This window comes from Oncorhynchus gorbuscha, linkage group LG04 (assembly GCF_021184085.1).
Source record: "Oncorhynchus gorbuscha isolate QuinsamMale2020 ecotype Even-year linkage group LG04, OgorEven_v1.0, whole genome shotgun sequence".
In the NCBI taxonomy this organism is placed as follows: domain Eukaryota; kingdom Metazoa; phylum Chordata; class Actinopteri; order Salmoniformes; family Salmonidae; genus Oncorhynchus; species Oncorhynchus gorbuscha.
This window is the reverse complement of record NC_060176.1, coordinates 64,167,928-64,181,594: the sequence shown is the minus strand read 5'-3', so window position 1 is coordinate 64,181,594 and position 13,667 is coordinate 64,167,928. Positions and strand designations below refer to the sequence as shown.

General features: G+C 40.7%; 1 protein-coding gene across 10 annotated transcripts; it reads left to right on the top strand.

Annotated features, from left to right (window-relative positions):
* susd1 (sushi domain containing 1) lies at nucleotides 1–9,670 on the top strand. 10 transcript variants are annotated; one of them, XM_046347765.1, is made up of 22 exons: nucleotides 3–222; nucleotides 662–814; nucleotides 997–1,137; nucleotides 1,272–1,427; nucleotides 1,693–1,845; nucleotides 2,102–2,281; nucleotides 2,448–2,627; nucleotides 2,824–3,003; nucleotides 3,179–3,358; nucleotides 3,583–3,762; nucleotides 3,992–4,171; nucleotides 4,486–4,665; nucleotides 5,107–5,286; nucleotides 5,476–5,655; nucleotides 6,027–6,191; nucleotides 6,329–6,423; nucleotides 6,536–6,722; nucleotides 6,867–6,960; nucleotides 7,157–7,341; nucleotides 7,519–7,558; nucleotides 7,643–7,736; nucleotides 9,499–9,670. In XM_046347765.1, the coding sequence occupies exons 2-22, from the start codon at nucleotides 760–762 to the stop codon at nucleotides 9,505–9,507; spliced, it is 2,994 nt and encodes a 997-aa protein (XP_046203721.1). In that variant the 5' UTR covers nucleotides 3–222; nucleotides 662–759; the 3' UTR covers nucleotides 9,508–9,670. The 10 variants fall into 10 exon arrangements, 9 of the variants coding, with proteins under 9 accessions (XP_046203722.1, XP_046203721.1, XP_046203723.1 ...); XM_046347763.1 differs by having other exon boundaries at nucleotides 4–222; nucleotides 7,086–7,341; XM_046347766.1 differs by lacking the exon at nucleotides 7,519–7,558 and having other exon boundaries at nucleotides 1–222.
* Nucleotides 9,671–13,667: the final 3,997 nt, after the last annotated feature.

Below are 13,667 nucleotides of genomic sequence, written 5' to 3'. Positions count from 1 at the left end.
CTCGCTACCCAAGAACCAACTGGAAACAGCTCAATGGTGGATGGCTGTTCTCACTGTGTTGACACTATTGGTGCAGTGATGAGCCCGTTTTACTCAATTTCACACCTTTTTTGTGCATTTTCATGGACAGGGTTTTCCTTTAATTCATGTGACAGAGCACGTAGCGTGGATTGTAGTTATGATGGGTCTCACAAACACTGGATAAAGTTGATTCAAGAAAAGGTAGGATGTATAAATAACTAGGTTAGCCTAGTTAATTTACTTTCATAAATTGAATATCACCAATTGTTAATGTCACTCTTATATCCATGGTTATCATCAAGAGTCTGCTAATTTACCTAGTTTTTACTTGTTTAGTTCATAATGTTATGTTCATTATCAACCCCAGGCAGGTTTGCTGAGCCAAATATAGCTCTTATCAGCATACACAGCATGACCGTGCAATTTGAAAATGTGTTTCAGATGTCTCCCAAAGCGTAGAGTACATTATCACACATGTGAAGAAAAACTGAATGTGTCAAAATGCTGATGATGATAGACATGTCCCCAAACCACTAGTGCCAACATCACCATTGAGAAGAGAGAGCGGCGGTTGGATTTCATTGTGACCTCAGCTAACTCTTATACCCTTCTTTCCATCCTGGTTATCAAATCCGCTCAGCACCATGAGTTCTGCAAGACGGAAATAAATACAGATGTGTTTACAAAGGATGCGTCTTTGCAATTTCTAAGAGAGGGAAATGGACATACTTTGAGAGGATGTATTGGAGAACAGCACTTGTGATCTTGGCCTTTCTTACTCATGCCATGACAGGTGAGTGGGTCAAAACAAATCAATCACATTGGTAATATATTCAAATGAATATTGACAGAACCTTTGTAAATCATAATGGTGAAGCTCTTACATTGAGTATCTATTTCAATAAATAACAGTTATAGGTGACGGTTTCATCAAACAAAGATTTCTCTTAGTAGTGTATATTTTCTTTATCTTAGAAATGCGAGTGACTGGTCAAACGTTGGATGTGTGTGCCACCTGTCACCCTAACGCCACCTGTGAGGAGAAGGTGGATGGTACCGGCAAAGCCTGTAACTGCATGTATGGCTTTGTTGGTAATGGAAGAACTTACTGTCAAGGTGTGTATCTCCATGTAAAAAACTCAAGATGAAGGAATGACTTATCTTTTATCTCATGTGTATCAGTTGTATTCATATTATACTAGTATTTATTGATTATTTTATTATTTTACCACTATTCTTCTCTCTTACAGACAAAAATGAATGTCAGATAGGAGCCAATAAGATCTGTGGGCAGCATACTGCCTGCCATAACACCTATGGAAGCTTCTACTGCACGTGCCTGGCAGGATACAGCCCTTCCAACAACATGGCCATCTTCATCCCCAATGATGGTACCCGCTGTCAGGGTAAGTTATAGCGATTACTGATGCTGAATACTTCAGCAGCTTTGTAACATTATGAAAAGAAGGGCGACATAAAAATCATTGCCACTTTGGCAGATATGATATATGATTGTGAGTCTTCTTAAGCTTTATGGACATTAACTTGATGCTAATTTAGAATGAGTGAATGTGCTACAGTCACGCACATATTGGCGCCTAACAACTGGGTACATTACCCAACCACATTAACTAATAATACTAACACAACATTTGTGTTGGTTCTATCTAGACATTAATGAGTGTAGAGTCCAAGGGATCTGTGGTGAGGGGGGTAAGTGCACAAACATGCAGGGGTATTTTAACTGCCTCTGCCAAGTGGGATACCAGGTTCACAATGGAGCAGAGCCATTCCACCCACACCAGGACAAGGCCTTGTGCAAAGGTAAATAACACCAACCACTGTGGGCTCAGTATTGTAAGACTTTTCAGTTAAATTATATGTACAATTATAAGATAATGGATAATAATCAGAGAGCTGTATGCTTCAAAAATGCATGTTTCAGAATCTCTTTGCCTGCTGCCTTATACTATACTGTAGCCACTGCAATAATTTCATGATTTATAGAAAATTTGCAGAATGACAGTAGTGTTATCAAAAACGATGGTATCTGTAGTGTTGTCCTTTTCTCCATGTGTAGCCATTGATTGTGGGCAGCCTCCCTCGGCTCTGAATGCAGTCCAGCTGTCAGCCACAGGAACACATTACGGCAGCGTCGCTAAATTTGGCTGCTCTGAGGGATTCTTCTGGAAAAGCGGGGAGAACTCCTCCGTTTGTGGGGCAGAAAGTGTGTGGAAGGGCCCAAGTCTTGTTTGTGAAGGTAAAATTAATTACATTTTCCCTCCTAGCATTGTTTCATTTAGATTTTTGCATTCATTCATGTATTTAACATGTGGATGGATGAGTGTTTTGTTTGTAGAGAAAAATGTTATCATGTACTGCGTCTAGGAATGGTCACTGGTCAATGTCATTGCTTTGCCTATCAGAGGTTGACTGTGGCTTGCCCCCTGCCCTCCCTCACTCAGTAATGTTGTGGGATCAGAGCACCAGGATAGGCTCTGAGGTGGTTTATCAGTGTAACTCTGGATATTACAATGTGGGAGAGGGAAATGTATCAGTATGCACTGCCAATGGACAGTGGGACAAGTCAGCTTTGCTGTGTGCAGGTAAAATAAATCTTCTCTCTCAGCATTACCATCCTTACATCCATAACTAACTCAGAACGTAATTAACCAAGTGTTTTAACAAATACCTCCTAGGCCATGTTGACCATTCCATGAATTATATTGTGTGTCCAAAATATCAGACATGAACGTTTGCCTGATGGAAATTGCACACTGTTGTAATGCTTTCTCTTTATAGAGATAACGTGTGGTGATCCCCCTATACTGCCCCACACTGGACAGGTGTGGAATGGCAGCACAAACCCTGGCAGCACTGTGCTGTTTTACTGTAAAGGAGGGTTTTATAGAGAGGGAGGGGGGAATATTTCCCAATGCACTAGAGATGGTTACTGGACAAAGGCAACGTTGTCATGTAAAGGTAACAGTTTTGCCACGTAATACTTTCTCACATATTCTCTTGTGAAACCTCTTTTGAGATTTTCTGTAATCTACATGTCATGTAGGAATCATATCAGAGAGGCCAAATCTACTACCTATACAAATATCCTGGTGAATTATCTGTTATCTCAACCATTCTCTCATTCTCTGTGTAGAGGTTGACTGTAGTTCTCCCCCTGCCCTCCCTCACTCAGTAATGTTGTGGGATCAGAGCACCAGGATAGGCTCTGAGGTGGTTTATCAGTGTAACTCTGGATATTACAATGTGGGAGAGGGAAATGTATCAGTATGCACTGCCAATGGACAGTGGGACCAGACATCTTTTATATGTGAAGGTAAAATAAATCTTCCCTCACAACATTACCACCTGCAATCAATACCTTACAAGTTATCCATAACTAACTCATAACTGAATTACCCAAGTGCGTTAAAAAATACCTCAGAGGTCATGTTGATCATACCATGGAACAATATTGTGTGTGCAAAATGTAAGATATTAATGTCTGCTTGATGGAAATGTGCAGAAATTGCACACTGTTGTAATGCTTTCTCTTTGTAGAGATAACGTGTGGTGATCCCCCTATACTGCCCCACACTGGACAGGTGTGGAATGGCAGCACAAACCCTGGCAGCACTGTGCTGTTTTACTGTAAAGAGGGATTTCATAGAGAGGGAGGAGGTAATATTTCCTACTGTACAGAAAATGGTTTCTGGACAAAGGCAACATTATCATGCAAAGGTAACTGAACATTTCTTACGTACACTGACAGAGATGAAATGATGAGAAATACATGTTTTTCAGCCCCCTGATACAGTAGTAGAAACAAAGCATTATTGATAAATAGCTACATGTCTTGATAAGATAAGACCTGTGGTTGAAATTAAAGTGTTGAAAGTCAAATCTAAATGTTCCTTATGCTTTACATCCAGGATACACATAATCAATTCCATACTGCTTTCCCCCTTAGAAATAATGTGTGGCGGTCCCCCTATACTGCCCCACACTGGACAGGTGTGGAATGGCAGCACAAACCCTGGCAGCACTGTTCTGTTTTACTGTAAAGAGGGATTTCATAGAGAGCGAGGGGGGGATATTTCCAAATGCACTAAAGACGGTAACTGGACAAAGGCAACATTGTCATGTAAAGGTAATGTATATGACTTTTTCACATGTTCTCTAGTTAAACCTCCTTTAAGATTTTGTGTAATGTATGTATGAATCATATCAGTGAGGCCAAATCTCCTTACTATACAAATATCCTGGTGAATTATCTGTTATCTCAACCATTCTCTCATTCTCTCTAGAGGTTGACTGTGGTTCTCCCCCTGCCCTCCCTCCCTCTGTAATGTTGTGAGATCAGAGCACCTGGATAATTAAATGATTTATAGAAAATCTGCAGAATGACAGTAGTGTTATCAAAAACGATGGTATCTGTAGTGTTGTCCTTTTCTCCATGTGTAGCCATTGATTGTGGGCAGCCTCCCTCGGCTCTGAATGCAGTCCAGCTGTCAGCCACAGGAACACATTACGGCAGCGTCGCTAAATTTGGCTGCTCTGAGGGATTCTTCTGGAAAAGCGGGGAGAACTCCTCCGTTTGTGGGGCAGAAAGTGTGTGGAAGGGCCCAAGTCTTGTTTGTGAAGGTAAAATTAATTACATTTTCCCTCCTAGCTTTGTTTCATTTAGATTTTTGCATTAATTCATGTATTTAACATGTGGATGGATGAGTGTTTTGTTTGTAAAGAAAAATGTTATCATGTTATCTAGGAATGGTCACTGGTCAATGTCATTGCTTTGCCTATCAGAGGTTGACTGTGGCTTGCCCCCTGCCCTCCCTCACTCAGTAATGTTGTGGGATCAGAGCACCAGGATAGGCTCTGAGGTGGTTTATCAGTGTAACTCTGGATATTACAATGTGGGAGAGGGAAATGTATCAGTATGCACTGCCAATGGACAGTGGGACCAGACATCTTTTTTTATGTGAAGGTATTATATTAGTCATTTCTGTGTGGTCATGACACATTAATAACAATTACATATGATACCAACTCTTATATAACCACTATCCCCTTTTCATATTATAGAGATTGACTGTGGGGAGCCAGTATTTATATCCCATGCTAAGACGCTATGGGACCAGACATCGTTGATTGGTAGTGTGGTTTATTACCAATGTGTTGAAGGATATTACTCTACGAGTGGGAAATGTTACACTGAGTGTGGAGAGAATGGACTTTGGGAAGATATAGAAATTCAATGTGAAGGTGCATTTCTATTACCAGCACTATAATGATGGTCTTTCAAAGACATGTGTTTTCATCTATATTCAAATGCACATTTGCTTTGTTATTGTACTGTATGAGTCATTTTGCTTGAATAACTTAAACATGTACAGTAATGTTTTCGTCTCTTTATGTTTAACCAAACAAACCTCAACTGATTTCTGTGAACAGAGTTAAACTGTGGGGCTCCACTAACCCTTCCCCATACTAACATGCTGTGGGACAATACAACTGTCCTGGGCAGTGTGATTGAGTATGTATGTAAGGATGGATTTTACCAGGAGGGAGGAAATAGTCTCTCAACATGTATATCATCAGGACAGTGGGGAATTGTTTCAATAATATGCAAAGGTACAGTAACAATATCTCACTCTGAAGCAAACCCTATTCTGCTGCGTGATCAATTGTCTGTGCGGGCACACTGTAACAGTTACTGCCGTGAACTCATTATATTGTGTCAAAGTGCTCACATTCAAATTGATGTTGTCTGTCTATCATGAATGTGCCCACCTATGTAGTAGATGTGCTTTCAGCACTTACTATTCTGTACCAGAAGGGGGTAATTTTGTATTGGGTAATGGGTTGTAAATTCATGTTTAATCATGATCATGAGTATGATGCAACAAAATAATCAAGACTAGCATTTGTGTATACTGTGCAGTGTAATCTAATATTTTATGGTAATACTCACATAATTCAATTGATCCACCTTGTTTTGACAGCTAAATGTGGACCGGCCCCTGCTCTGGCCAACACAGAGGTGGTGCTGCAGAACACAAGTGTTGTGTTCCATCGTTGTCTGGAAGGATTCCACAGCTGGAGAGGAAGAAACACCTCTGTTTGTGACATCACTGGGAAGTGGCAAGCTGCCACAATGCGATGCAGAGGTATGCATTCATAAATCTGTGAACTATAGTTCATTTGAAAAACCTTTTAGTATGTGGAAGGAATTAGTGTAGATCAGTGATTATTTTCATTCCACTCTTTTTTTAACACATTGTTTGTCATCCCTTGTGACGACCAGAAATCAAGCCTGCCATCAGCGACTTGGTTGTCTTTCATGAAAAATGTTTGCGTTGGAAAGCAGACAAGTATGAAGAAGACACAGAGAATTACCGAGTAAGTTTACCTTAATAACGAAGACCTTAAAATATGATAATATTATTGATTATAAAAGTGCTCTCTGAACTTCCTACACCTTGACCATCATTATTTGATCTCTATGTAACAGGTAGTATTTGTGGGATTCAGGGCCTATCAAAGGTCATTCCATGACAAGAGGAAGAAGCTCCTCAGCTCCACTTCAGACCACCCTGAGATCTGCCTGAACCTGCTGCCTGTTACCAACTACACCATCAGCGTCACTGCACTGTCTGCCAGGTTCACCTCCACACTCACAACAAACACCAGCCTACAAGGTACACTACAAACACCCTTGACTAACAATGACAATTTGATTAATAAATATTTGAAGATATGAGAAACATGGAGGAGAATATTGACTTTGACTTGGATATGAAACCCAATGTTATTACATGTGTCAATACCTTCTAATCTTATAGTGCCTCAAGCCCCAGAGATTTTATACAGAGAAATTGAGGCTCCATTGCCCACTTTGTGGCTACGCAGATCAGCTAACACTCTGGACCCAATTAGGTAATTCATAATTTTACCTCCAACGCTCTCCCGTACTAAAAGCTGATTTTGTATCTTGAAATTTGCCCACTGAGGTCTGGCTATTACGACACAAACCCTTTTCTCTTTTGTCCCTGGGTTTACAGTTTCTACCAGGTGTTTGTGTTGCCACTGGAGGGGACTCTTGTGTTTGACTGCAGCTCTCTTAACACCCCAGACTTCTCCAGTCAGAGGAAGCCCCATGGACAGTACATCACTGCCCAGCTCCATCTGAGGGATATAGGGAAAGAGATGAACCTGACTTTGGGCGATGGACACTACTATGGAGGGTTCTACAATGCTCCTTTACAGAACGGCAGAGACTATTACATCATATTACGAGCTGTCAGTCAATGGGGAGGGGTAAGACTAACTGCTATGCATTGGACATAAATGATATATGGAGTTTATTCATATAAAAGGAAGGACAGTTTTGAAGGTCATCTTTAACAAATTATTATTGATCATGCTTGTTGATCTTATAGAACTCCTGCATTAATAATTAGTCATTCTGTATGTGCCATTTGAACTATTTTCTAGGATTTCAAGCACTCTTGTGTTATTTGGGCAAAAGTGAGAGGTAAGGGTTTCTTATCTCATATTTAGCCCACTGTTTTGGTTTAATCAGATTGTTCTATTGATGTTGCCTTCTCTCGTTTGGCAGATATATCCTACATAATGAAGGTTTCATCGCTTTTTGCTGGGGGATCAATTGGAGTCTTTGCTTTGGCCATTTTTCTGGGACACTGTTACACCTGGTAAGATCTATCCTATCCTAGTGTGTATGCCTACATATGACATTTATGATACAGTTGAAGTCGGAAGTTTACATACACCTTAGCCAAATACATTTAAACTCAGATTTACACAATTCCTGACATTTAATCCTAGTAAAGATTCACTGATTTAGGACAGGCAGAATCACCACTTTATTTTAAGAATGTGAAATGTCAGAATAATAGTAGAGAGAATGATTTATTTAAGCTTTTATTTCTTTCATCACATTCCCAGTGGGTCAGAAGTTGACATACACTCAATTAGTATTTGGTAGCATTGCCTTTAAATTGTTTAACTTGGATCAAACGTTTCAGGTAGCCTTCCACAAGCTTCCCACAATAAGTTGGGTGAATTTTGGCCCATTCCTCCTGACAGAGCTGGGGTAACGGAGTCAGGTTTGAAGGTCTCCTTGCTCGCACACGCTTTTTCAGTTTTGCCCACAAATTTTCGATAAGATTGAGGTCAGGGCTTTGTGATGGCCATTCCTTGACTTTGTTGTCCTTAATCCATTTTGCCACAACTTTGGAAATATGCTTGGGGTCATTGTCCATTTGGAAGAGTCATTTGCGACCAAGCTTTAACTTCCTGACTGATGTCTTGAGATGTTGCTTCAAAATATCCACATACTTTTCCTGCCTCATGATGCCATCTATTTTATGAAGTGCACCAGTCCCTCCTGCAGCAAAGCACCTCCACAACATGATGCTGCAACCCCCTTGCTTCACGGTTGGGATGGTGTTGTTCGGCTTGCAAGCCTCCCCCTTTTTCTCCCAAACATAACGATGGTCATTATGGTCAAACAGTTCTATTTTTGTTTAATCAGACCAGAGGACATTTTTCCAAAAAGTACAATATTTGTCCCCATGTGCAGTTGCAAACCATAGTCTGGCTTTTTATGGTGGTATTGGAGCAGTGGCTTCTTCCTTGCTGAGCGGCCTTTCAGGTTATGTTGATATAGGACTCATTTTACTGTGGATATAGATACTTTTGTACCTGTTTCCTCCAGCATCTTCACAAGGTCCTTTTCTGTTGTTCTGGGATTGATTTGAACTTTTCGCATCAAAATACGTTAATCTCTAGGATTCAGAACGTGTCTCCTTCCTGGGTGGTATGACGGCTGCATGGTCCCATCGTGTTTATACTTTACTTGCGTACTATTGTTTGTACAGATGAACGTGGTACCTTCAGGCATTTGGAAATTGCTCCCAAGGATGAACCTTGTGGAGGTCTACAATTTATTTCTGAGGTCTTGGCTGATTTATTTTGATTTTCCCATGATGTCAAGCACAGAGACACTGAGTTTGAAGGGAGGCCTTGAAATACATCCACAGGTACACCTACAATTCACTCAAATGATGTCAATTAGCCTATCAGAAGCTTCTAAAGCCATGACATAATTTTCTGGCATTTTCCAAGCTGTTTAAAGGCATAGTCAACTTAGTGTATGTAAACTTCTGACCCACTGGAATTGTGATACAGTGAATTATAAGTGAAATAATCTTTCTGTAAACAATTGTTGGAAAAATGACTTGTGTCATCCACAAAGTAGATGTCCTAACCGACTTGACAAACTATAATTTGTTAACAAAAAATTTGTGGAGTGGTTGAAAACCGAGTTTTTATGACTCCAACCTAAGTGTATGTAAAAGTCCGACTTCAACTGTATGTGGAATTCATTTTCAGTATACTGATTAAATCTGACTTAATACATAGCCTACTTAACTTTCTGTATCCCCTTTTTAGGTTTTGTAAGAAGACATGACAGTCATCCTGAGGACTGACTTTTTAAGTTGGGTCACACTTGGTTTATATTAGCATAATGTTCAGCGACATTTACCTGTAATATTGTAACTGTGTAAAAATGTGTTTTGTATTGTAGTTGTTTTATGTAATAAAATAAAGGTAAAAAAATGTTTTTTCATTGTTTATAGAGTTTTATTATCAGCAATATCATGAATAATATGTTCTTAAAATACATAGAAACACATGCAATACAATGCATTTAAACTTTTTACTCTGTTGGTTTGCTACATTTTTAATTACAAGTTTCGAAAAAGGCATCACCAAACCCAATCAAAGGGATGACTAACTCTGGAGATCCTTTTGGCCCCTTAGGTAGATCTGTGTTTCGTTTTTTTTTGCACCTTGTAGAATGATCTCCAGAACTCTCTAAGGCTGGATGTTTTGGTGCAGCAGTTCAGAAGGCTGGTTGATTACTTTTTTACTGAGGAATGTGTTGTTTTTCATGAGCATGTTTTGTAAGTCACTTTTCTTAAATTGCTTGTAAATATTGTATGTTTTTTATTGTGTTGGATTTGTAAATATTGTGAATGTTCTATGATTTCTATGAAAGAGAGGCCTTGGTCTCAATGTGATTCCTTGTTTAAATACATTTTTAAAAGGCAACAGTAAACATGTAGTCATCCACAAATGATGCAGCACCCCGCTTGGGCCAGTCAGTGTAATTTAGCTAATGCCGGATCTCTGTGGCAAGACGCATCATTCACCCAAGTTTCATCGAAATCAGGCCAGTGGTGTCTGAGATATCACATAGGTTAGCTAGACTCATATCCTTGAGCATGTCTGCCAAATTTCAGCACTCTGAGTCAAACAGATCAAGAAATTTAAATATGTGCCCATTATAGTGATACCATGTGATCAATGTGAATGTTCTTGCATATGGTGAGTCTTGACAGTGTTTGCAACATGTGTACCAAATTGTGTGACAATATGAATATCCTTGACTTATTTATATGTGTTTATGTGCCAGACCACACCCACATGAATGTTTATTGGTCAATAGCAGCCATTTTATTTTAGGTAATAGTCTGAAAAATATTTAATCGAGAGACCATTGTCCATAGATGACAAATATCAAGTTTCATGCATATCAGTAATTCGGTGCCAGAAGAGTAGCGTTTTAAGTGTTTTTCACAAAATGCAAAATGGCGGACCTTATGGGTCCCTGAAGGGAATTTGTTCATTGTGAGGAGAGCAGACGCGGCACCACGGGTTCAAAGGTGTATTTTCTGTGGCCTGGAGTTTTCCCTTATCTCATGACCTAGTCAGGTAATTTGTAGCCTATGACAGGGTCCACAATGATCTTTGTGGGCCAGTTGGTCCAATTGGGCCAGTTGGCCAAAAGTCTACAGGCCTGAACAAAATTTCTACTGGCCCGGACATGGTGTACATTTTAAATGCATTGGGGTCATGCAGGGCCTATAGCTTGGCATGCTTTCTCTGTATATGCAGCTATTAATAGTCTATATTTATAATAAATAAATACAAAATCATTTGGTGGGTGCTTATATTTGCCCTATTTCACACTTGTGAATTGCATTAATACACACTTGTGAATTGGAAATGTGATTTTTGCATATCCCAACTCTCCCTGAGAAACCTTTGGAGAGTGGGATTACGGCCAGTGTCTGCCATTATTAACGGCAATCCTGGAGCAATTAGGGGTTAAGTGCCTTGCTCAAGGGCACATTGATAGATGTTTCACCTTGTCAGCTCATGGATTTGAAACAGTAACGTCTCGGTTACTGGCCCAAAGCTCTAACCGCTAGACTACCTGCCGCCACCTTTAAAAAGCTGTTTAATATTATTTAAAAAATGTAATTCATTACTCTATACTTAAGAATTGCATTCGATACATTTTTAGATTATTATTATTTTTTACATGTCAAAATAGCATGCTTCTCCTTTAAGAGAACTGAGTTCCAAAAGAAATATCGCCTGAGGTGCGTTTCCTCAGTTCGCTTGAACGTTTGCTACTTTGCAGAACGGTTTGTACTGAACTATACGTTTCCCCAAAACGTTCTTGAACAGACTTTGAGGTAGGTTTGCTCCAGTTTGGTGAGCGTGGCTTGAAGCAATGACCGATATATCTAAAGGGAAGTGGCCATGCTGACGGCGTTCCCCAACCTCTACCTGTTTACAACTGGTCATTCAGTACAGCACTGTTTCCGTTCAATTTAATGTATCAGGATGTAAAAACATACTGAACTCAGCCCAAACCTCCAGACAAGCTTCAATGACATACAACACTCCTGCCGTGGCCTCCAGCTGCTCTTAAATGCAAGTAAAACTAAATGCATGCTCTTCAAACGATCGCTGCCTGCACCCGCCCACCCGTCTAGCATTACGCCTCTGGACTGCTCTGACTTAGAATATGTGGACAACTACAAAAACCTATGTGTCTGGTTAGACCTGTGAACTCTCCTTTCAGACTCACATTAAGCATCTCCAATCCAAAATTAAATCTAGAATCGGCTTCCGAGTTCGCAACAAAGCATCCTTCACTCATGCTGCTAAACATACCCTCGTAAAACTGACTATCCTACAGATCCTTGACTTCGGTGATCTCATTTACAAAATAGCCCCCCAACACTCTACTCTAAATTGGATGTAGTCTATCACAGTGCCATCCGTTTTGTCACCAAAGCCTCATATACTACCCACCACTGCGACCTGTATGCTCTCCTTGGCTGGCCCTCGGGCTTCATATTCGTCGCCAAACCCACTGGCTCCAGGTCATCTACAGTGGGGAGAACAAGTATTTGATACACTGCCGATTTTGCAGGTTTTCCCACTTAGAAAGCATGTAGAGGTCTGTAATTTTTATCATAGGTACACTTCAAATGTGAGAGACTGAATCTATAAACAGAAATCCAGAAAAATCACATTGTACGATTTTTAAGTAATTCATTTGCATTTTATTGCATGACATAAGTATTTTAATACATCAGAAAAGCAGAACTTAATATTTGGTATATAAACCTTTGTTTGCAATTACAGAGATCATACGTTTCCTGTAGTTCTTGACGAGGTTTGCACACACTGCAGCAGGGATTTTGGCCCACTCCTCCATACAGACCTTCTCCAGATCCTTCATGTTTCGGGGCTGTTGCTGGGCAATACGGACTTTCAGCTCCCTCCAAAGATTTTCTATTGGGCTCAGGTCTGGAGACTGGCTAGGCCACTCCAGGACCTTGAGTTGCTTCTTACGGAGCCACTCCTTAGTTGCCCTGGCTGTGTGTTTCGGGTCATTGTCATGCTGGAAGATCCAGCCATGACTCATCTTCAATGCTCTTACTGAGGGAAGGAGGTTGTTGGCCAAGATCTCGCGATACATGGCCCCATCCATCCTCCCCTCAATATGGTGCAGTCGTCCTGTCCCCTTTGCAGAAAAGCATCCCCAAAGAATTATGTTTCCACCTCCATGCTTCACGGTTGGGATAGTGTTCTTGGGGTTGTACTCATCCTTCTTCTTCCTCCAAACACGGCGAGTAGAGTTTTAACCAAAAAGCTCTATTTTTGTCTCATCAGATCACAAGACCTTCTCCCATTCCTCCTCTGAATCATCCAGATGGTCATTGGCAAACTTCAGATGGGCCTGGACTTGCGCTGGCTTGAGCAGGGGGGCCTTGTGTGCGCTGCAGGATTTTAATCCATGACGGCATAGTGTGTTACTAATGGTTTTCTTTGAGACTGTGGTCCCAGCTCTCTTCAGGTCATTGACCAGGTCCTGCTGTGTAGTTCTGGGCTGATCCCTCACCTTCCTCATGATCATTGATGCCCCACGAGGTGAGATCTTGCATGGAGCCCCAGACCGAGGGTGATTGACCGTCATCTTGAACTTCTTCCATTTTCTAATAATTGCGCCAACAGTTGTTGCCTTCTCACCAAGCTGCTTGCCTATTGTCATGTAGCCCATCCCAGCCTTGTGCAGGTCTACAATTTTATTCCTGATGTACTTACACAGCGCTCTGGTCTTGGCCATTGTGGAGAGGTTGGAGTCTGTTTGATTGAGTGTGTGGACAGGTGTCTTTTATACAGGTAAGGAGTTCAAACAGGTGCAGTTTATACAGGTAATGAGTGGAGAACAGGAGGGCTTCTTAAAGAAAACT